Genomic DNA, 22,650 nt, shown 5'->3' on the forward strand with positions numbered 1-22,650 from the left:
ATGCTCCACTGTGGCAGTAACAGGGGGTGCACAGTATGGCAAGAAAGACTAGAGATCCTGTTCCAGAAATCGGTGAGCCACAGAGAATCCAGAGCACAGATCTGTTCCATTTAAAAGTTTCTGCAGGTGATCTGGATGCCCCCACGAGGTCAGTGGCTGTTGGACATACCGTGAACTGAAGGGGAACAGGGCAAAGAGGTGACAGATGGGTTCTAAGGGGATCTTTCCACTTTTGACAGAAAGCATTCTAAGTTGCTTGTTTGTCAGAATGGGAATGGTCGTTGAAATTAGGACATGGAGTAACGTGAAGCTGGAAGATAACCTCACCTAAGCGAAAAGTACTACTTGTATCAGTGGTCTCCCTTAGTGTTCTGGTATATATGCAGTGCTTAAGATAGAGGAAATCAGCTCATGAGAAACATTACTTACTTGTATTCACTTTCGACCATGTTTTCAGGGTCTGCCTGTTCAATGGCTTCTTCGAAGAATTCCTCCAAAGTTGGCATGTATTCCCTGGGTGTTAAAATAACCAGTGAAGATCATGTATGTGCTTAATACTCATAAAATGGAGGCAATAAAGATTCTAGTATTAACCACACTGATTTACAACTGGATTACTTAGGAACTCAGATTTTTAAGGAGGTGATGCAAAACTAAACTTCTCAAGGGGACAGTGGAGGGCAGCGTAGTACCCCTGGCCCCCGGTTATATACAGTCTAGCCTGGAGGGGAACACAGCGCTGTGTGCTGCCATGTACGGCAGCACTGCCGCAGAGGGCGGCCCGGGGCTTGAGAGCAGTTAAATTTGACCAGCAAGCAGGAGGTTTTCACATCCACATCCATGGGTAATTTTTTTTTAAACCAGAACCAAACTGAAATGAGAACCAGACAATATGGTTTCACACTGAGTTTAGTTTAGATTGTTACCATGGTGGCATGATTGATTTTTAACTGCATCTTTCTTCAATTTGTCTTTAGAAGTAAAATTTGATACACGCAAGCAGGCTAAAAGATGGGTCTCTCCAAAGAGACTTAAATTTTGTCATACTGAAATGACAACTGACTGTGTTTTCTTTTTTAAAAAAGACATCAAATCTTTATCCAATTTTTAAAGGTTATTTTCCATTTACAGTTATTACAAAACATTAGCTATATTCTCTGTGTTGTACAAAATGGCTATAATTTCTTGTTGCTAGAAGAGTTACTTGTTTTTTTCAAATTGCCTGGTCCTTTTTGAGACTGTCATGTTCCTTTTAGTTGCTTATTCTACCTGTTGATTCTTAGTCATGGTTTTAGGTTTGGATGGTGCGCTTATCTTTAGACTTATCTGTAGAATCCCTGAGTGAATTAGGTAGATGTGATATCCCCCTCTCCCTAGAAAAAGCTTTCTGCCATCCACCTGGGAGTTTTTAGTTCACCCTCTTAGCTTAGGTTGTTCCTTCACACTGCTGCAGGTAGTATAAGTTTAAACTCTGAGGCCACATAACAGCAGATATGGTTACAATTCCTCAGGGAATACCTTTTTCTTTTGGCCCACATCTCAGGCGGGAGTGGGTAAGCTCCTTGCTTCCTGTGCCAGTGGGCGAGTCCCTCTTCCTTCCGCGTGGCCCTTTTTTTTACAGAGTGTGTTGAGGGCCTCAGCTTTACCCAGGGGCACTCAGTGACCAGTCTACAGGCCTGAAGCCTTACTTTCTGTCCTCTGTTGCTATAAAACCCACGTTCTTTGGTTCCCAAAGCGGGACTCAACCTGTGCTGCTCCCCAGCTACAAGTAACCAACCTGTAGTTCTTACTCCGATTTTTCATTCTCCCTTTTGTGAATTATTCTTTCTTGTGATTTCTACAATTATTTTATCAGCACCTCTAGGTGTTCTATGGAAAGCTATATTATGCTGAGCCGAAGTCAACCACAATAAATTTTAAAATTTCTTTTGAGCTCTGCTTATAGCTGACAAAAAGTTCTATGCTAGTTAACATTTGAGAAAAGCAACACTTCATATGAAACATTTTAAACTTGCCTTGTCTCTGATTTACAGGCTTCCATGTTGTCAGGACAGAGATTCCAAAGCCTTGTTAACTCATCACTACAAAACACACAAAAATAAATATGTTGTTTATGAACACCATTCTCTTATATGTTAAAGCTATAAAAATAGTTGGAGTAAATAGTGAGTTTTGGGGCGGTGATGAGTTTTGATCATTACATTTTTGTATTTAGCAAATTTTCTATATGAGCATATATTTTATTAAGTAATAATGACCATTAACTTCTTTCTAAAATAATCGAATGCAGTATAAAGAAAAGAATAGTTAACTGGAAGGTAGAAGAAATGAAAGGATTACAGTACCCTGCAACAGCCAGAAACAAGATGCATCAATCTGACAGCAAGTGGACTGTCTGACGTGGAAAATAAGGCAGAACCTATAGCCATGGACCTTGGAAGCTGGAGACAAAACGGAAGTTCTGTCTCGTATGAACCCTACAGGCTCATCAGGTGTAGTTTGCTTTGGTCATATATGTACATACCAAACACAAGAAACTTGGAAAAACACAAAACCTGGAGAGTTCTTAGAGCAATATTTTCACAATGTAAAAGCTTCTGTGATGACACCCCCGCTATGGAGCCAGGTTTACCTACTTGCCCATCAGAATTTTTTTGCTGGGCCCTTTCCCCAGGAAGTCCTCCGGCGCTGCTCTTTTCCGTACTGCTCTTGTGGGCTTGCTGTCTGACGTTCTGTAAAAACACACTGGGACTTCAGATGGATGGCAGAGATGGAACAATGTTAAACGTACAAGAAAATTTAGTTACTGTTTTCTTCCTAAAGTACATGGACGCTTCATATTACCACACTCATCATGAGGGGACAAACGACAAGATGTGGGTACACAGCAAGCATTTTCCCTTCGATAATAACAGAAGTAAATCAAAGCAGCTGTATTTTTATAGAGTACAGTTTATACTGTTACATGAACACACTGACACAGATCCGGATGTCATGTAAACTGATCGTGTCAAGCTATATTCTGAAATGCCTTTCTCATACTGCTTGAGCTGAGTATACATTTACCTTTCTTTCACAAAACTTGGGCAGCCTTCATTTTTCCATGAGTTCCAGTTTTCTTCAGTGTTTAATATATGCTGGGGAAAATAAATTACATTTTCATAATGAAGCCTTTTGAGAGTTTACTGGGTGCTAAAAAGACTATGTAAATATAAAACACATACCTCTACCATCTTTGAAAATCTTTCTCCATCAGGGGGGTTTTCAGATAGTAGCTGTGATTAGAAAGAATATACTAAGCTTTCAACAACTTTCTGCATCATAGGAGTGGTTGTAGGCAGAGAACCAAGAAGTGTTTGTGGTCTTGTACCTGAGCTTAACTTTATCCTTATTTTCCTATTTGGGGCTGAAACAAAGAAAATTCTAAATTTTCATTTTGTTCAATCATGGGTTTGTTGCGTGATGAACTTACTTGATAAACTGATTTTGTAGTATCTTCAATCCAGAGTGATTGCTCATCAGTTAAAACATAGTTTGAACTAGGAAACAAAGCAATAAAAGCATGCTTGAGTTACAAGAATGTTTATTCAACTTTAAGGTTTATCTACTGTCTGAAACACAAAGCATGTAACAGAGAAGTGAACTGTACTGTAAAGTGTCAAAAATTACCAAAATGAGAACAATGACAATGAAACTGTAAGAGGAAGTTCTTATACTTTATTCTTTAGAAAGATGGTTGGAATTGAAGCCATTAAAATATATAATGGTGAATAAAACATTCAATGAATCAATCTGATTAACTATGAACAGAGCAATGACTGTTTTCTAGAATAAGTTCAATATGGCATAAAAGTCTCAGAGGAAATATTAACATACTCCTCTCCAAGTTACAGTCAAATAACTCATACTGTGTTCCTTTCAAACGCATGCTAAATGTAATAAATGAAACTCCCGAACCCTAGAGAAGGCTGAAGACAGACCCAAATTGTTAGCAGCTGCCATTAGTTCAGCTCTCACTGTGTACTAGGTTCTCTGTAGTTTATAGCCATCCAATGAATACTGATAATACCAGGATCTAAGAACTTCACATACATTATTTATTAAATTTCAAAATGAGGAAATGTGCCTATGTTAAACAGACTACAGGGGCTCAAAGCTTAGGTCTGAAGCTTAAATTCAAACCCAGGTCTGCCCCTGGTTTCTACTATGCCATACCACACCCTCCACAACAGACAAGGATAAGAACACCTTTCTTTGAGTGCTCCCTATGTGTTACCTTAAAATTACAAGTCTGAAAGCTGAAGTGCGGCTAGTGCGTGAGGAAAGTGGGATTCCAAACCAGCAGGAAGAAAGCCACGTTCTTTACACAACTGACACAACACTGCCCTACACACTTCCATGCAGTTATGGGGAGCTCTGCCTCAGGGATGTGTGGGGCAAGAAGGATGGGCTGCACCAGAGGGGAGGTACGAGACCCACAGCACAGGTCCTGAGCAGGCTTTCTGAAGAGTCCAAGAAACCAGAACGGCTCTGTGCTTCAGAGATTTAATTTTTTTCAGTTGTAATGTCCTAGACAGTCTGAGACATTATTGCTGAGTCAGCAATGAGGTGGAGAAGTTGTGAGCGAGGTGAGGAATAGCTCCACCCACGACAACTGAGAACTCTGGGCTGCCTGGTGCTCATCAGGAAAGACACTGACAGCCTTTTCTCTCAAACGATTTCCTTAGTGTCTTGTATCTTACAAAAACCCTTGATTATCTAGTTTTCAGGGATGTGAGCCTTACAAATAAAATGAGCCCAGTACATTAAAAAAAAAACCATCAATACATCAACAAGCAATCTTTCTCTTTGCTGCCGTTTATAAGGCATTTACTACCTATGTTAACTCACCTTTTGAATTTGACCTGCCCCTTGAGATACTGAAATAAAATGAGATACTGCAACAGGATGTGTCGACGGAAGTTACTGTCACTCAGCTGTAAATCCATCAACTACTCAAAAAACAAGCACAACACAGAACAGCACATTAAATTCATACTCTGCCTAAAGGTACAGGTGGCACCTACAGAAATGGAAGATTTCAACTCAAGAAACACGCAGAGAACTCACTGTACGTGAGCCATTACCGCGCAAGCCCCAGGGGAGTATAGCAAAGGCTTCATTTAGGATTCTTAACCAGTTATGCCATGAGATTTATGTCGGTCGTTAACAATGTTCTATCTGTGGTCCTGAGGTCAGAACAAAAGGAGACATAAAAACGTAAAGGCAAGAAAGAATGACATATAAAGAAACAGTGGCCAAAGGAGGGTCACCGTGGATAAACACTGCCAAGAGATGCAGCTCTTTGTAGCCCTAAAAGTGCCTGCAGCAGGGTGGGTGCTCAATAACAAGAAAATGAGAAGATTCAGAAGTGAAGAATCTCCCGTGAATAGAACGGACTGCTGTATTTTAGAGAAAATCATCACAGGATCTCAATGAGAAAGGACTTGAAGTTCATTTGAGGACGCTCTTCAACAACACTGCCACCTAGTGGTCGCCCTGTAGGATGACCTCAGTGATGAAGGCAGCCTCTGATCAGTCCCTGGAGGCTGAGGGCAAGCTGCTGCTCTCTGTCCGTCCTCCTCTGCAGTGTCTGCCTCACCGTCACCCTGTTCACGACGGACCTCCTACACACCTGTGCATGCTGTCCTGCCCCCAAGACCTAAAGCAACAATGGGAGGTTTCTACAGGAATAACCAGTGAGACTCCTGACAGCCCCTGGAACCTGTCGCCAGCTCCAGGTCCCAAGTTCCTTGGGCGATGCTTCCATTTACTAACCCAGCAGCTGGGCTACACTGTCTCCCGGCACCCTCTCTCATTCTGACCTAAAGATGAGAAAAGTCACTAGCTGGGGCCTGGGGCAGGTGTGCAGAAGGTCAGTCATGTGAGCAGATGAAGCAGGCACTGCCGGCAGGGGACAGACAGAGCAAGAGAACAGCCATCCTGGGAGACCTGGTCACGTAGCGGCCAACAGTCATTAGCCATATGACTCACCAGCCACTTCTCCAGGGCCGGCTCTTGTTTAAGCAAGCCCCATGTCTTTTCTGTTATCATATTAACCATCCCTAACCAGGAAGCTGAATGTCATGCTCCCAGCCTTCCCTTCCTCCGGTGCTGGATGGCTCTGTATCTCCACCTGGGCTCTCAGTTCCCTGACCTCAACTCCACTGACCGCCACCGCCCCTTCTACTTGGTCCCCCACTACCACGGCCCCAGCTGGGCCTGGCCGTCACTCACAGACACCCCAGCTCTGAAATCTTTACTCACGAGCTCCTATCCCTCCTGGTCTGCCACTCAACTGTCCAATGTACTTAATATTTGGACTTTACTGAGAACTTACGTTCCTTGAATCCTTACTTTCTGCATATCTCTAAGTCTCATCCTGTTTTCACTCTAACCCTATTTTAGTCTACACAAAGGGTCAGGAAACGTTTCCTTACACTGCCAGAGAGTAAATAGGTTATCTGAGTCAAGAGGTATGTAATGGATAGTTTGCAGGTACTTAATATAAACATGTAAAATGTTAAAAAACAAGCAGGAAGTGGGCCAGATGTGAGCTGTAGCTGTGAGCTGTGAGCTGTAGTCAAGGGACCCCTGCCCTAGACCACATGGTCTAGCTCTTCAATCACCTTCTTGCCAACTTCTTTCATACCTTCGTCCCATACTTTGATCACATCTACCAGGCAAAAGGGCAACTTGGATCAAACCAACTGTCGGTCACCTTCTCTATCCTAACACTGAGGCTCCCCATCGAGGTTGCAGGTAGAGCTGCTTCAAAGAAAATACAAATCTCACAGCCATGCAGACGGAACCACCGCTATGCTACTGTCTCCAGTTTAGAAGTCTCCCTGATCTCTAATCAGCATCTTCACCCTCCAAGGCTTCTCCACAGCGACTATTTCAACCCCTGCACTTAGCAGAATACTACTTGCTACCGAGCCCTCTTGCTCTCAGTGGGTAACCACCCCTACCTTCAACGAGGAGGAAAAACTCACTAAACTGGATGTTTCCACTGCATCCACATCCTCGTTTGCCTCGTTCCTCTGCCACAACATCATCACTGAAGCTGATCCTTCTGTCTGGATGTCCCATCAGTAACTACCCTGGTGCTTGCCTTCAACCCTTTCTTCTTTCCCACTGAGCATTTATTAACTTCTCTCAAAAAGATCCCACAGCCTCACCTTCTCCTCCCTGAAGAGCAAAGCTTCTTGAAAGAACTGGCTACATTCAATGCTCCCATCCAGTCCTCAGCCTGCCACAACCCGTGGGGCACTGCGTCACCAACCCACGGGAAATGTTTTCATTAAGATCACCAATGACTTACTTGTTATATCCAGTGAACACTCTTCATAGTCCTCATCCTGCCTGATATGCTCCGCTTCCAAGAAGTCACATCTTTCTAGTTTTCCTCCAGTTCTCAATCTTCTTCCTCTCCTCTCCTTTCTTCCTTCTCCCTCAAGTGCTGATTTTCTTTAGGATTTGGTTTGATGCATTTTTCTTCTAGTCTACACTCTTTTTTTAAATTACCACATATAAGCTGTTAACCAAACTATATACCATATCTATACTTTCATCTCGCTCAGCTCCAGATCTGTGTCCTCAAGAAGCTACTTCACATCTCATCTGAATGTCCCACTGACAATCGATCAGATTTTTCCATCCAAAATAAAACACACCAGTTTCCCCAACAAAGCCTACTTTTCTCCAGTGTTGGCTAATTTACAGAGAGGCTCCACCATTCACCTATTTGCCTAAACTATCCCAGGAAGACTTCCTGGAAAAAGCAGCAACCATGAACCACAGGAGCAAACCTAAAGTTGGAGCACATATATACAAGAAGAAAGAAACAGGAGGGACAGACTGGGGCAAGGCCCTGAGGAGTTCAGTCTGGAACTCCTGGCTTGAAGAAACAGGCACTGTTTAGGAACTTTCCATCTACCTTGAGCTTTAAAAAAATCATTTTTTCCACATTTACTTTTTATGTTGGATGATAATTAAAGATTGAAAACAGGAGTCAACAAGACATTGAATCAGATGGGAAAGACTAGTTTGATCATTTAAACTAATGCTTCACACTATCCTTAAGAAAACAAGGCCTCAACAAGTTAAAATGACCCCTGCAATGACCCACATAGCAGTTAGTAAGAGGTAAAACTGAAACACTCAATTGTATTCCTTCTGCCACAATATACATTTTCTAGTTCTACTTTTCTTCAGTTATTTTAAAAGACACATTTACACGATGCAATGGGTCAAATATTTTTGTTGTTGTCTGTTTTGTGAATAAAGGGCCATTTATTGTCCTTCGTTTTTACTGCACCTCTTAGGCTCAAGCCTCAGCCTTCCTGATTATTATCCTAAACCTAAAAGGCTCAGGCCATGCTTAGCTATCTTTATGTGCCTTTCTGTCAATAAACTGTACAAGTAAAAAATATCCCTTTCTGCACATTTGAAAATTCTGATAATAAAAAAATTAAAAAGCAAAACAATACCCCTTGTAAAATTAAACTGAAATATGAAATCTTCCATTTCTGTTACTTTAATACAAAATACTTAAAAAAATCTTTGCTAGAAAACAAAATATTAAGAGCATTCTCTTTGATCAAATTCCTAACTAATTTGTCATTATTAACACATGAGATCAAAATACCTAATTTTCAAATTATAGAGTATTTCTTAAAGTTCAAAAAGGCACAGTTAAGTAATACAACATTCACATCTCACGATCCAATTACATATCAAATCCTAACATTCTTACTTGTTCCACATTTGTTAAAGAAACAGAGTATCATCGAAACTGTTGACGCCCCTCTAGACGCTCCTTTCACTATGGCAAGCACTGCCATGTATTTGGTGTTGATAATTCTAACGCATATACTATTATATATATGAGGCATCAGTAAATAATATATCACGGTATTTTGCATGTTTTCAAACTATACTATAGTTTGTAGCTGGGAGTATTCTATAAATACTCACTTATAGAAACATGCAGTGAGCGATGTGCTGACCCCTGTTCTAAGTCATCCATTTTCGGTGTTTTATGGAACTCAATGGGATAAAGATTTACCATAGTTTACCACCCACCCAGTCTCCTACTTACCAACATTTGGTCATTCCCACATTTTCACTCACAAACACACAGGTTACAATCAATGAGTCTTTTGTGTGATTCTCTAGGGCCCACTTCTTAGAAAAGAAGTTTTACTTTGCTCTTTATTATAAAATTGCTCTGCAAAGTGGCTGTTTACAATTTATACTCAACTAGTAGAGAAGGAAACGGCAACCCACTCCAGTGTTCTTGCCTGGAGAATCTCAGGGACAGGGGAGCCCGGTGGGCTGCCGTCTATGGGGTCGCACAGAGTCGGACATGACTGAAGCGACTTAGCAGCAGCAGCAGCAGCAGCAGCAGTGGTGTGTGTGCCAGCTCTCTGTTCCCCCACAATTCTGTCAATATATTTTTTGTTAGGATATTTAAATTTTGCCAGTTTGTAGTGTGACGTGATTATCTCATCATTTAAGTTTCTTTACCTACTACAGATGTTTAGCATCCTTTCTAAGCTCATGCAGGTTCCTATATCTGTAAGTTACTTGTGCATACCATCTTTCCAGTTTTCCATGTGGCTGTGTTTCTGTCAAAGGAATATTCAGGAGAGTAATCGTTCTTGGTTCTGGATGTGGTGAATATCTTTTGGTTCACGGCTTGTCTTTTCACGCTGTCTAGTTCTAGTTCTTTTCTCTTCTTCATACCTGTACTGATACTTACTCTCTGTTTTAATTATTAGACCTTTATAGGGCTTAACATCTGACAGGACAACCATTCCCACCTTCTTCTAAATTTTCCTAGTTACTCTTGGCGTTTGCTTTTCCATAAAAACTTTAAGATCAACTATTCAAGTTCCTTTAAAGAGCCTGTTTGGATTTGATTCAAAACACACTGGACTTATGGACATATTTGCAGAGAAGTAGCACTGGGTCTTCCTATCTATAAATGTCATCAGACCTCTTCATTTTTATCATTTTCTCCATGAAGATCTCTCCCAGGTATTAGTCTTCACTGCTGTTTTAAACAACATTTTAACAGGAACACTACTGATGTTTTCCTTTTGTAACTTTGCTTAATCTTCCTCAACTGAAACAGTCTGTTGGTTCTCTCGGATTCTCTTTGTAGACAATTCTATTGCCTTCAAATACAGACAGTGCAGTCTTTTCTCTCGGAGGCATACAACTCTTGTTTCTTTTCTGTTTTCTCTTACTGAAATGACTAGGTCCTCCATTACAGCACTGAACAGAAATATGGTTGGTAGACACCCGTGTCTTGTTCTTGAAATTACTGAGAATTCTTTTGAATTCCCTTCTGATTTGTTTTTATAATAAGTACTAGTTATTATTTAGTCTTTATTTTTAAAAAATAACTAGTTGATTTATTAGTTTTTACAATATATTTTTCATCCCTATTCATAAGTGAAATTGATATATACATATTTTTCTCGTTTTGTCCTTATTGTGATTTCATTTAAAAGTTACATTAATCTTATATAAGAACCTAGGTTGCCTTTCCTTTATTCCTTGAGGTACTGATAATATCTACCTTAAAAAATAGAGGCCTGATGTAATTTGAAAGGTGTCACTTTGGTTACCATTTCCTTGTTCTATGTTTATTCTGGGTTTTAATTTCTTTGTGAATCCATTTGGCAATTAATTATTCTACAAAATTACTATTTCATTAGATCTAAAAATACAGCAGTTCAGAATATAATCTCTTACACATTTTATTGTCTCTTGACTTCCAATTACTCCTATTTTTATTGCTAACAATGTTTATTGGATTTTTTTTTTCCCTCGGTCAGCCTTGTTCTATGAAAACTGTTACAAAAATTCTTTTTATAATATTTTTCTCTTCAAGCTTTTGGTTTTGCTATGTTCTATAGCTTCTTATATATTTCATTAATTTGTGTTATTGTCTACTTCTCTCAAGGCTTATTCTGTATCTTTTTGAGCTTATTAAATTCTCATTCTTTCTTAAACTTTTCATTAGTGCATTTCAAGTAATATTTTTACCTCTCACTTTGTGACCCGCACACATGACATAAAATACTTCCAATCTGCTGTGTAACAACATATTTATAACAAATTTAGAATTTCCATTGTGATTTCCTCTTTAGTTCCTGGAGAATGCTTTTCATGTTTCCATACATTCACATCTTTTAAAACTATCCTTTTCATAGTTCTAATTTAATTGCCTTGTGGCCAGAGAATGTGTGTATTCTGCACAATAAGAAATCTCTGAAATACGCTGAGACTCCCTTTATGACCCAGTAGACAAATTTTGTGAACATTCCATGTGTACTCAAAACATTATCTCTACTTGTTGTGTACAAGTTTCCATATATACATCAGGATTATTTTTTATTATGCAAACCTATCATATACCTGTTAATCCTGGTCTGCCTGAACTATCAGGCACTCAAGTTCATTATTGCTAAAATCTTCCAAATACCTACGAATCTTTAGTTTGCTCAACCCATCAGTTTTTGATGAAGGCACTTAAAATATCCCACTATAACTGTGGACCGGCCAATTTCTCATATTGTTTGAAGTTTTTCCTGATATATTTTGAGGGTATATTATTAAGTGCAGGTAAATGTATGGTATCTTCTTGGTGGCTCATTCCTTTTATATGCATTCCTTCATCCTACTTAACGTATTTTGCCTTAAATTTTATTTGTATTTATGTAGCTTTCTTTTTGTTGGTATTTGCCTGGTATGTCTCCTTCCACCCTAATACTTCAACTTTTTTTCAGTTTTTACTTATATACATCCTCCGTGGATGCAAATTATTATGCACGTGCTCTATATTCCAGTTGTTAAATTTCTCTTGTGTTCTCTTTTCCACATAAGTTTAAAGCTTCTTAGGTCTATTTTTATTGCTTCTTAATGCAAACCAATGGAATTACAAAGCTTAGCTATGCACTGCAAGGAAACTAGAAGGGTAAGATTATAAAAGGCAAATCTCTTTAAAAGGAAACCACTATTCCCTGGAAGACAGACCAACAGCAATCTAGCACATGAATCTAAGATTTCCTCTTGGGCCTTTGGTGACGTGGGCTTCTACCTGCCTTATCTGAGCTAGTTGAGAATGTTTACTTCAAGTAAGAGTGCCTGTATATAACCTCCAGTTTGCCTAATTTCTGAAAAAAAAAAAAAAAAAAAAAAAAATCAATTTTAACATTAATTTTTTTCTGTTGATTAGCCTTTTCTTTTCTGTGAAAGCCCACTGACTTGTCTGTCAGAGAGTAGGGAACAGGACAGCAGTCTTTGATATAAAAGTAGTATTGCTGCAGAAGCTGCCTATTTCTCAATAAAAAAATGAGTATACTGTATAAAACTGATCAACTGTGTATCCTGAGAGATTTCAAGGAAAACATAACCTCTCTCAAGTGTACTACCGTTCTTTCTTCAATTGTTTAAAGGGACCACCGAGTTCCTACATAATCCTGGGAAGTTGTGGCAGTGACCACCCTCGTTGTGAATATTTGTTTTCAAATGCCTGTCAGCACTTATAAATATACTGACTTATGTTTCTGTGTAAATCCTGACTATGTAGTGCCCTCATTTCTAGAGGAGCTAACATTCTGAGTGGTTCTTTTGCTATAGTTATTATTAATTTCTATTACTCTGGCTAATAACATAGTCACAATGGGTCATTTCTCATTCCAGCTTTATTCTTATCTTTGTATCAGTTAACCAGTCATGTCTGCCAATTCTTTTAGAATTTGTTCTTCTTTAGAATTAGGCTCCAGATCCAGAGCCTACACTGGCAGGGTATTTTTTTTTTTAACCCTATCTTTAGTCATGGTTGCTTGGCAGCCCCAAAGGATTTACTCTCTTATCTTGTTTGCATAACTATGGCTTGACTCACAAATGGAAGGGACTCTAAAAACAAGAAAGAATGATGAGTATGCCCTAAACTTTCCACTATGTTCACTGATATTCATGGAGCTGCCCTGCGTCAGACCCAAAGAGTACAAGAGTGTTTACAAGAAAGATGGCAGCTCAGGCCTCCCACGGACCGTTTCAGGTTGGTTTGATTTGTACTGATAAAAGGTTTAGTAATTGTGTTTGCCTTTTCAGATGAGTGGAAACACACTCATACGTTAAAACTGGCATGAGTGTCAGCAAAAGTCTTCAAACAAACTGCAGTTAGTAAAACTCTAAAGGTTCATCAATGCCTGCACTGTACGCTGGAAATACACGGGGAAAATATGAAGATTGCACAAGACGGGTTCTGTGTTGAAATTTAAAATAAACTTGCTGCTTAAGAGGCAAGAAATGGAAGTAAGCATGCAAAACATCACTCCTTACATTCTTCGCTGCAATTCTCTGTGCCTTTTCTCCTTCCATACTGTAAAGTTTTAGGCTTCTAAAAGCTGCTTTTACCTCTGTCATAATATTACCTAATGGGATTCCAGCACTTAACCCGGAAAGCTCATGCTGTCTGCACTCGTGAAAACGCTCACAGAGTCAGGAAAGGAGACACTATTCTAGATAGTTTGTTTTTTTGTTGTTGTTGTTTTCCTCCGCAGAAATCTCTCTCCCCTGTTTTCTGGTACCTATTGTTGATAGCTGTTAGGACTCTGTGCCAGTATATTTGTGGGTTTTTTTTCCCTCTCCCCTCTTTGGTAGCCTATTTAAGGTTTTCTCTTTATACTCATAGGTAACGGCATAATGTACTGAAGTATGGATTCACCTTTCTTTATCCTGCTTGGCAGCTGCAGCACGCTTTCAATGTGAAAATGTGAGACTTCCTTCAGTCCCTTAGTTTTTCCACCATTCTCTCCCTTCTGTTCTTTGGAAATCCTCCTTAAATACATGCTGGAATTTCTCAGTCTATCATCCATGGCTCCTAACTGCTTTCAGGTTAGCAAAAAGTCTGTCTCTTTGTGCTGTGTTTTGGGTCAACTTTCCATCACTCGTTCTCTTGTCATCTGTGTCCAATCTACTGTTTAATTCTATGTGCTGTGCTTTCAATGATCATATTTTTCATTGTTAAGACTCTCAATTAGTTGTCATATTAAACTGTTTATTTCATTTCTGCTCAAATTTTTCAGTTTCACAATTTCCCATTCTCAAAGGATGTTCTATTGTCAGTGATCTCTCTGATCATCCAAAACATATGTATTTTAAAGTTTTGGAACATATACATCAATAGTTGATTTTGTTGGCGATATTTCTTAGCATTGGGTTTCGGAATTCATCAGAGAGTTTTGAATGGAAGGACAGCCTTTGGCAGAAGAATGGTAATATCTATCTTAGCTTCTTTTCAAAAGTGGGTTAATTTCCACCCCAGTCTCTGGCTTCAAACAGGTGAACGTGGCTCCGGTGCCCACCTGGTCTCACTTATAGCCAAACCCGTGGGTGCCACCACCTGCTTGGAATATAAATTCAGGAGGCCCAAGGCTTTCTTTTCACTTACTACTTGGCAGTTTTGGCCCATGAAGATATTTATCCAGTTTTGGATAAGGAAGCCCCGCTTTGTCTTTGTGGTTTTCTCTTTTTATATTTTACCTATCATTGCTATGTGTTTGGAGCAAAAGAAGTGAGCTGAAACAAACTCAATGTGCCATCCTGACTAGAAATTTACACAATCCCTTAGCATTGTAACTGAAAAAAATTTACTTATTAAACTGTATAAATAAAATTAGCAGGGAATTTTAAAGCCCCTTGTTTGTACCTAAATGGTAAATTAATTACAAAATATTTTCATAAATGCAAATTAAATCCTAACTAAAGATTCAAATATATGTACTTGAAAGTAACTAAAACCCACTTATTCTAAAGTAAATTTACACAACAGACAATGCAGAACAATTTTGCTTACCTTTGAAATCAGTCTTACTTCTACAAGAAAAAAACAGGACTCTGAAACTAACATGTATCAGTTTTAGCAAAAAATAAAGACAGAAACTTTTCTACTGTATTTAACTTACAAGGGTATCATCTAAATAAAAAAAACAAAAATATTTCTTACTGTGCTTCATGAAAAAAGGAGATTCATACCTTTTCACTTGTTAAAAATTTTGCAAAATATACATGCTCTCCTCCTGTTTTCAATTCTTCCATCTTTTTCCTTGAGGCCTGAGTATCATCTAATTTATAACTCTTAAAAACAGCTAGGACTTCTTCAGAATACTGCAAAATGAAAATACAAATTAATTTGGCACTGCTGCCCAATCACTTGCTTAGTGCTTCTCTATATCAAAATAATCTATAATTCATTCCCAGTTAACCATACACGCACACTGAAGGCACATTAAGGAGGAAAAATTATGACAGCAAAACAGGATAAAACTATTCTGTGTGAGACTTTACGGTTATTCTAAAACTAGGAATAAGCTCTCTACTTCTAAAGATATGTGATTTCTTAAGTAGTATGTGTAAGGAGAAAACAGAGAAGGGAATGTTTTGAGAGAATAAAGAAATTTGTCAGTAAAGTTAGCTGTCTAATCAGCAGTGGTAACTCTCAAGCCTCTTCTGTGCTAAAGACAGCGACTAAATAAAAACATGATGTCAAACCCTATCCAGTTGAGGGACAATTCCAAGTGACTTCTCACTTACTATTTAATCTCAATTTGGACACTTATAGAGGAAAAAAAAAGTACTGCATATAAAATAAAAACTTTATTGCATATAAAACTTTAAAAAGTAACACAGAATACATACTATTCTACTTTTAAAAGCTATACCTATTAATTTTAGATTCTTATTACAACAAAAAGGACAAACTGATCTTTAAGTGGCCAAGAAAAGAAATACAGAGAATTCTTAAAAAAAAAAAAAAAAGGTTAGCAAGTTTTTCCTGCACAAGTCAGACAGCAAATATTTTAGACCATATGACTCATCAAATGGTCTCAACTACAAAAGTCAGCCATCATAGCACAAAAGCAATCACAGATAATAGGTAAATCACTGGTGTGGCTGTTTGCCAATATTGTATTAACTTTATTTACAAAAGCAGGCATTAGGCTGGATGTGGTCCAAGGCCACAGTCTGCAGAGTCCTGTTCTAACAGGATAGGCAAAATAATTCTGTGCAAAATAAAGGCAGAATGGAGTCTGCAAACAGTTCACCAATGCATGCTGACAATACTATGTAAAAAATCAAACCAATATAAAAAACCAAAGCGGTAACTACTAACCTTTAAATCCTCAAATAATTTATAAACTACTCTCAAAATCAACTGTTTACATAGTAATCTACAGCTTACCATCTATATTATGAAATAGGTATAAAAACATAACGGGCACAAGAACCAAATAGTGAAAAGTATGCTGGACAAGAGTCAAGTTCTGACTCTGCCATTAGCTATAAAATAATGGGCTTTTGGTACTCTACAACGGCAACTCACCTTGAGAAAAGTTTTCCATGAGATTTTCTCATAGCATTGCACAGGGTTCCTAAAGTAATCCTGAAGTGACCAAAATTTTCGGTACAGGTTGTAATCAATTGGAATGGAGCTGATAAAACAAATGTTACATTCAATAAATCATTTAAGTCCTTTGAGAAGTATCTAAATGCTTTAGTTTTCCTTGGAGCACAAATTCTTTTAAAAAGCTAATGAAAGCCATGGCCTCTTTCCCCTGAGAAGAATACAAATTCATAAAATACTTATATAAACTGTAAATAATTTCAGGGGTTCTCAGACCCTTACTCTGTCTTTATCTTCGGTAGTGGAACCCCTGAATTTTGGCTGGATACATTCAGAATTTAAGGCTATGTTCCCAACCTCTCTTGCACCAGGTGTGATTAGATTCTGCCCAGTCAGTTGGGAGTGGGAGTCACATGTCCTTTGTGGGCCATTTTTCACCATTTTCCCTTTTCCCTGGCTGGAAGGCAGATGTGATGATGAACCATCCAAGACTACAGGAAAAAAAGCAAATACCCAGGGACAGTGGACTAAGGTTAGAAGGAACCTGGGTGCCCAGACGACCTCCCTCAAGGGCTACTGCATCAGCCCTGAAGCACCTATCTTCAGACTCTTACATGAGAAAGAAGTTAATTTCTATGTGGTTTAAACTAATGTTCATTTGACTCTAATGTTAAAAGTCAAAGGTGCTATATCCCAACCAACACACTAAGTTAAGGAGACCTAGTAGGGAACAAACATATTAGGTATATATCAATTTAGGATTACAAAAATGGCGTTACTAGTTCAATCTGGATACATTACAAATCTTCAGTGTGAACACATATTCTTTTAATTTTTAATTTTGTAAGCAATCATTATGCTATAAACTGTTTCAACTTTTGATTTTAAAACACATTTAGACTTTATATCAGCAAATCCTGTTATTAGAAACAGCCAATTAAGTCTTTTAGTATTAACCATATGTTAAAAATGGTTGCAGTATCAACTACTTCATATCCTCCAATATCTACAAAAATATTTCCACATCACCACTTAAAATTAATTCTGTCTGTAAACATAATTGCATACTAGCTTATTCCATTCTTTCTGAATAAACCTTAAAAAGTTGAACCTATGGATTATAGTTAGCATCTTTGCTAAGCTTCATGCGCAGACAAATATTCCAAGAAACACTGTAATTTTATACAGGAAACAGGAACTAGGTTTAGTGACCCATATACCACTATGATTACAAAGTGAAATGGAAGGGAGAAAGGGAGGAGCTGCCTGTGGTTAGCTTTTCAAACGTTAGGCATCTGTATAAGGTCGGCCACACCTAAACAACAGACTGCCTGCACACAATTTAGAAACCAACTGATTCAGTCCATTAGTGATTTAGGAGTTAAAATTTTAAGACATATATATAAAATTACAAATAAAAGGAATCTGTAAGCATTATTTCCTTCCTCCTTGTCTACATTCTCCTACCTCCTTCCTCTCTCTACCTTCAGTTCAGTTCAGTCGCTCAGTCGTGTCTGACTCTTTGCGACCCCATGGACTGCAGCATGCCAGGCTACCCTGTCCATCACCAGCTCCCGGAGTCCACTCACACTCACATCCATCGAGTCAGTGATGCCATCCAGCCATCTCATCCTCTGTCGTCCCCTTCTCCTCCTGCCCCCAATCCCTCCCAGCATCAGAGTCTTTTCCAATGAGTCATCTCTTTGCATGAGGTGGCCAGAGTACTGGAGTTTCAGCTTTAGCATCATTCCTTTCAGAGAAATCCCAGGGCTGATCTTCTTTAGGATGGACTGGTTGGATCTCCTTGCAGTCCAAGGGACTCTCAAGAGTCTTCTCCAACACCACAGTTCAAAAGCATCAATTCTTCGGCGCTCAGCCTTCTTCACACTCCAACTCTCACATCCATAAATGACCACAGGAAAAACCATAGCCTTGACTAGACGGACCTCAGTCGGCAAAGTAATGTCTCTGCTTTTGAATATGCTGTCTAGGTTGGTCATAACTTTTTACTTGGTAAATCATTAAGGTATTTTCTGTGTAAATCAAGAAATCTAACTTCTAAACACTCACCAAGTTGTTGGAGCTTCATCATCTCCCATTTCACCTTCTTCTACATCCATTCCTTCTTCTCTGTCCTCTGTGTGCTAAATTTCAAAAAATGTACATCTGGTCATGAAGCAGTTGTCAGGCAGAAGAGAATTCTATATGACAGGGATCCAAGAACTCAAGAGCCGTATGACAATAAGATAATCATGAAGACACGGTGTAAAGTTTTAAACCAGTACTTTTCCAAACATGGTCAGTAGATTCTCTCCATGAACAGAGAATCTATGGCAAAACATGATTTGGAAATACAGTACACAACAATCTTTTGTGAGAAGTGAGAGGATCATTAGTACACTAAGGACTCCATGAATCACAGTAACTAATTCTCAAAGGGAATTTAAGTAGTTTTTGTCCCCAACTTTAACTGAACTCTGAAAATCTTCCCCAACTCCTACACATAACACTTATTATCTGGGAACACTTTAGGATATGCTTGGTGTCCAGCTCCATATTGAAAAATTTTAAACAACTAGTTTACATAGAATAGTCCAAGAAATACCTAAAAGATACATAAAAGGGAAAGGAAAAATCTTAAAGTCAGTATCATTTCCAAATTGACAATGATTACAATTTAAGAGATAAAGTAAGTAAAGTATTCTGATTAATTTAAAGTGAAATATTAGTTATATCTAATTGAAAAACTTTTAGACTTTATAACTTGCTCCTAAATGAAGAGCAGGTAAAGAATGTCCAACCATTCGCCAACCCTGGACTGTTTTCAATGCCACGTATGTTCAGCCGGGTCCGACTCTTTGTGGCCCCATGGACTGTATAGCCCACCATGCTCCTCTGTCCATGGAATTTTCTAGGCAAGAACACTGGAGTGGGTTGTTATCTCCTTCTCCAGGGGATCTTCCCTGACCCAGGGATTGAACCCATGTCTCCTGAGTATTCTCTACCACTGTGCCACCTGGGAAGTCCTAGTTATCTCAATAACAAACTTAAAATATGTTCTGCTGATTTCACATCAGCCTCACCTTCTGACCCAAGGTGCTTTCCTGCTCATTGGTATTGAAAACAGTGACATTTTCCAGATTAAATTGACTCTGCAAGTTAAGACCTATTAAAAAAACAAACAAACAAAAGATTTTCAAAGCAAACCCAAACACCTAAACCAGTTTAAGAATACAACTTTGTTGTCATATAACTAAAATATATAAAATGATAAATAACTAATTAAGCAAAAGATCAAGTCAGAAATAATATCACACTTGATTTTCAAATTCTTTCTAAAAGTCATTTCTTGAAGGTGCTTTTAGAGTATGCAGAATTCTATATATACTAATACAGATATAGGCGATCTGTTATTTATGAATGCTCTAGAACAATTTTACAGAATGCTTTATGTACTAATTTATGATTTTGCTGAAGCACAATCAGAAACTGTATTACTCAGATAGTATAAATGTGTAATAATACATACAAAGAAAGTTATAGTGAGAGCCATGTTTCTGTCAGGGAAAGAAGTTAGAATAAGCAGGTCTACTGGTGTGGGATTAGACTCACAAGTTATCAGTCACTATGATATCACTGTTTTTGGTCATTTAAAAAAAATGTAGACAGATAACATAAATAAAGATGCATATGTATATGTTAGTATTTATACATATCTTTCCAAGCTCTGTCCACTGAGACGGCCTAGAAGCAGTGATATTCTAGTAACAATTAGCGTATCTAGGGCCCAGATCTTGTCTTCTAAACACCATTTTAAAAATACGACAAATCAGGCTCTTTGGAGAAGTGGCTGATTCCAGTGGCTGAGAAGGAAAAATACATGATGCACTTGGACTATCCTTTTATATCAGGAATGCATGAAAGAGATCCGATGGGGAGAACTAGAACAATCTGAACAAAGTAAATAATGATATTGTGAGATTATAATTCATATAAAGTAAATATTCATGAGTTTCATTTTGAAATAGATGATTGAACTGATAAGTAAGCAAGGGGGAAGACACAACTGTTTTTTCTTTTTTTTGGCTGCATTGCATGGCTTATGGGATCTTACTTCCCTGACCAGGGATCAAACCTGGGCTCTCAGCAGTGAAAACTCAAAGTCCTAACCACTGGTCCGTCAGGGAATTCCAGAGACAACTCTTCTTTAGAGAAGAATCCCAATTCATAAATGTAGAAGGTATGAAAGAGATAGAAAATTACCACCAGGAAACCTAATAATAATCGCTCTAGGCAAGATCCACTGATGAACGCTACTAAACTCAGTGGGCAAAGATTTAAGGAGGAAAAGAATATTTGCAAAGCTTCAAAGTATCTCCCTCCAAATATTTATTAATTACAAAGGGGAAAATAGTAGCTTTGTAGTAGAGAAATACAGCACTCAAGGATACTATCTTAATTAGGTGTTCAAGGATAACATCCCCAGCAAAAAGATACATCAACACCATGCTGAAATATGCACCAAGAAAATCACATCACCTCTGCGGTCTTCTTCCTCAAATCCACAACCACAATCTAACTGTGAAAAACACCAGACAAACATAAATGGAAGGGCATTCTACAAAATACCTGATCAGGACTCTTCAAAACTATGAAGGTCATGAAAAAAACTGCAAAGGCTGAGGAACTGTCACTGACTGGAGAGATTAAAATGACATCACAACTACATGCAGGATCCTGGATTGGATCCTTAAACAAAAAAGAAAGCAGTGATAAAACTGATAAAGTCTAAATAAAGTACTGCACCAATGTTGATTTCTCAGTTTTGATAAATGTACATCAGGTACTTTATAGTATCTTTACATATACTCTAGACTTTAAAATTATTTTAAAACAAAAAGCCTCTTTTTTTTTTTTAAAGAAAAACCAATATACTAGATATGAAGTCATTAAGCTAGTGAATGAACTTGGCTCACCATTCTGTATTACTTACTTAAAATATCTTAGTCTAGCCTCTTATTACTCAATGGCACATGACATAATTCTCCATTAGGTTAAAAATTTCAGTCATACTTAACTAAATTTAATGGATAAATTACATGCTAAAACAGCTTTCTAAAGGTCTTGGGATATACTCTATTGACTCTTCAGCATCTACAAACACAAGAAAAAAAAAAGTACTACAAGATATCCCCAAATGCCGACCTAGCTTCTGTTAGTAAGGATGTTTGGAAACTGGAAGGCATTTGCATCAATGGTAAGACTGTAAAATGAAGCAGCCACTTTGGAAAACAGTCTGGTGGCTCGTCAAGAACTTAAACACAGAGTTACCATGCGACCCAGTAATTCTACTCTTATATACACCTCCAGGAGAAAGTAAAACAGTTACCATATGACCCATCAATTCCATTCTATGGATATGCCCAAGAGAAGTGAAAACATACAACCACACAAAACTTGTACACAAATGTTCACAGCAGCATTAGCCACAATAGCCAAAAAGCAGAAGCAACTCAAGTGTCCATTAACTGACAAATGGATAAACAAATTGCAGTCTATCCATACAGAGAATATCATTGAGCTGTAAAAAAGAATGAACTGCTGATACACACAACACAGGTGAATCTTGAAGAGGCGAAGCTGAGTTAAAAAAGCCAGTCACGAAAGACCACATATTGTATTATTCCGTTTTTTTAAATGTCTAGAATAGGAAAAATCCAGGGATGAGTAAGTAGATGACCTGTTCTTCGGGGCTTGGGAGAGAGGCAGGGATGGGGGTAAGTGCAGAGTGACAGTTAGTGGGCACAGGGCTCCTATAGGAGGAGAAATGTTCTAAAATCAGCTGCAGTGATGACTGCACAACCCTGTGAATATACTAAAAAAACCCCCAGAAAACTGCACATTTTCAATGGAGAACTGTATGGTATGTGAATTCACATCTCAGTAAAGCTGTTAAAAAATAGAAAAAGTTGAGCTTCCAGTAACAGAAGGCTAATAATTAACTAGCTAATTAACAATTCAGATTAATCCTCTCACTAAGGACAACTACAAACTTGGATCAATTACATTAATTCTATAAATTCTTACAGAGCATAAACCCTGTTCACAGCACTGTTTTAGACAGTGAAATAGAAAAACTGGTTTTTCTTAAAAACTGTAAAGAGCTAACGTTCAGTGAGGAA

General features: G+C 38.2%; 1 protein-coding gene across 1 annotated transcript in view; it reads right to left on the minus strand.

Moving 5' to 3' along the window:
• THOC1 (THO complex 1) overlaps positions 1–22,650 on the minus strand; it is a 37,768-nt gene that overhangs the window by 3,932 nt on the left and 11,186 nt on the right. The window contains exons 8-18 of the mRNA XM_018039482.1: positions 19,552–19,634; positions 18,539–18,612; positions 16,448–16,556; positions 15,100–15,231; positions 4,891–4,991; positions 3,473–3,539; positions 3,225–3,275; positions 3,067–3,137; positions 2,637–2,732; positions 2,016–2,081; positions 430–513 (exon numbers count right to left, since the gene is read on the minus strand). Of these exons, the coding sequence (XP_017894971.1) occupies positions 430–513; positions 2,016–2,081; positions 2,637–2,732; positions 3,067–3,137; positions 3,225–3,275; positions 3,473–3,539; positions 4,891–4,991; positions 15,100–15,231; positions 16,448–16,556; positions 18,539–18,612; positions 19,552–19,634 (934 nt within the window). The remainder of the gene's footprint in view (positions 1–429; positions 514–2,015; positions 2,082–2,636; positions 2,733–3,066; positions 3,138–3,224; positions 3,276–3,472; positions 3,540–4,890; positions 4,992–15,099; positions 15,232–16,447; positions 16,557–18,538; positions 18,613–19,551; positions 19,635–22,650) is intronic.

Source organism: Capra hircus, chromosome 24 (assembly GCF_001704415.2).
Source record: "Capra hircus breed San Clemente chromosome 24, ASM170441v1, whole genome shotgun sequence".
In the NCBI taxonomy this organism is placed as follows: Eukaryota; Metazoa; Chordata; class Mammalia; order Artiodactyla; family Bovidae; genus Capra; species Capra hircus.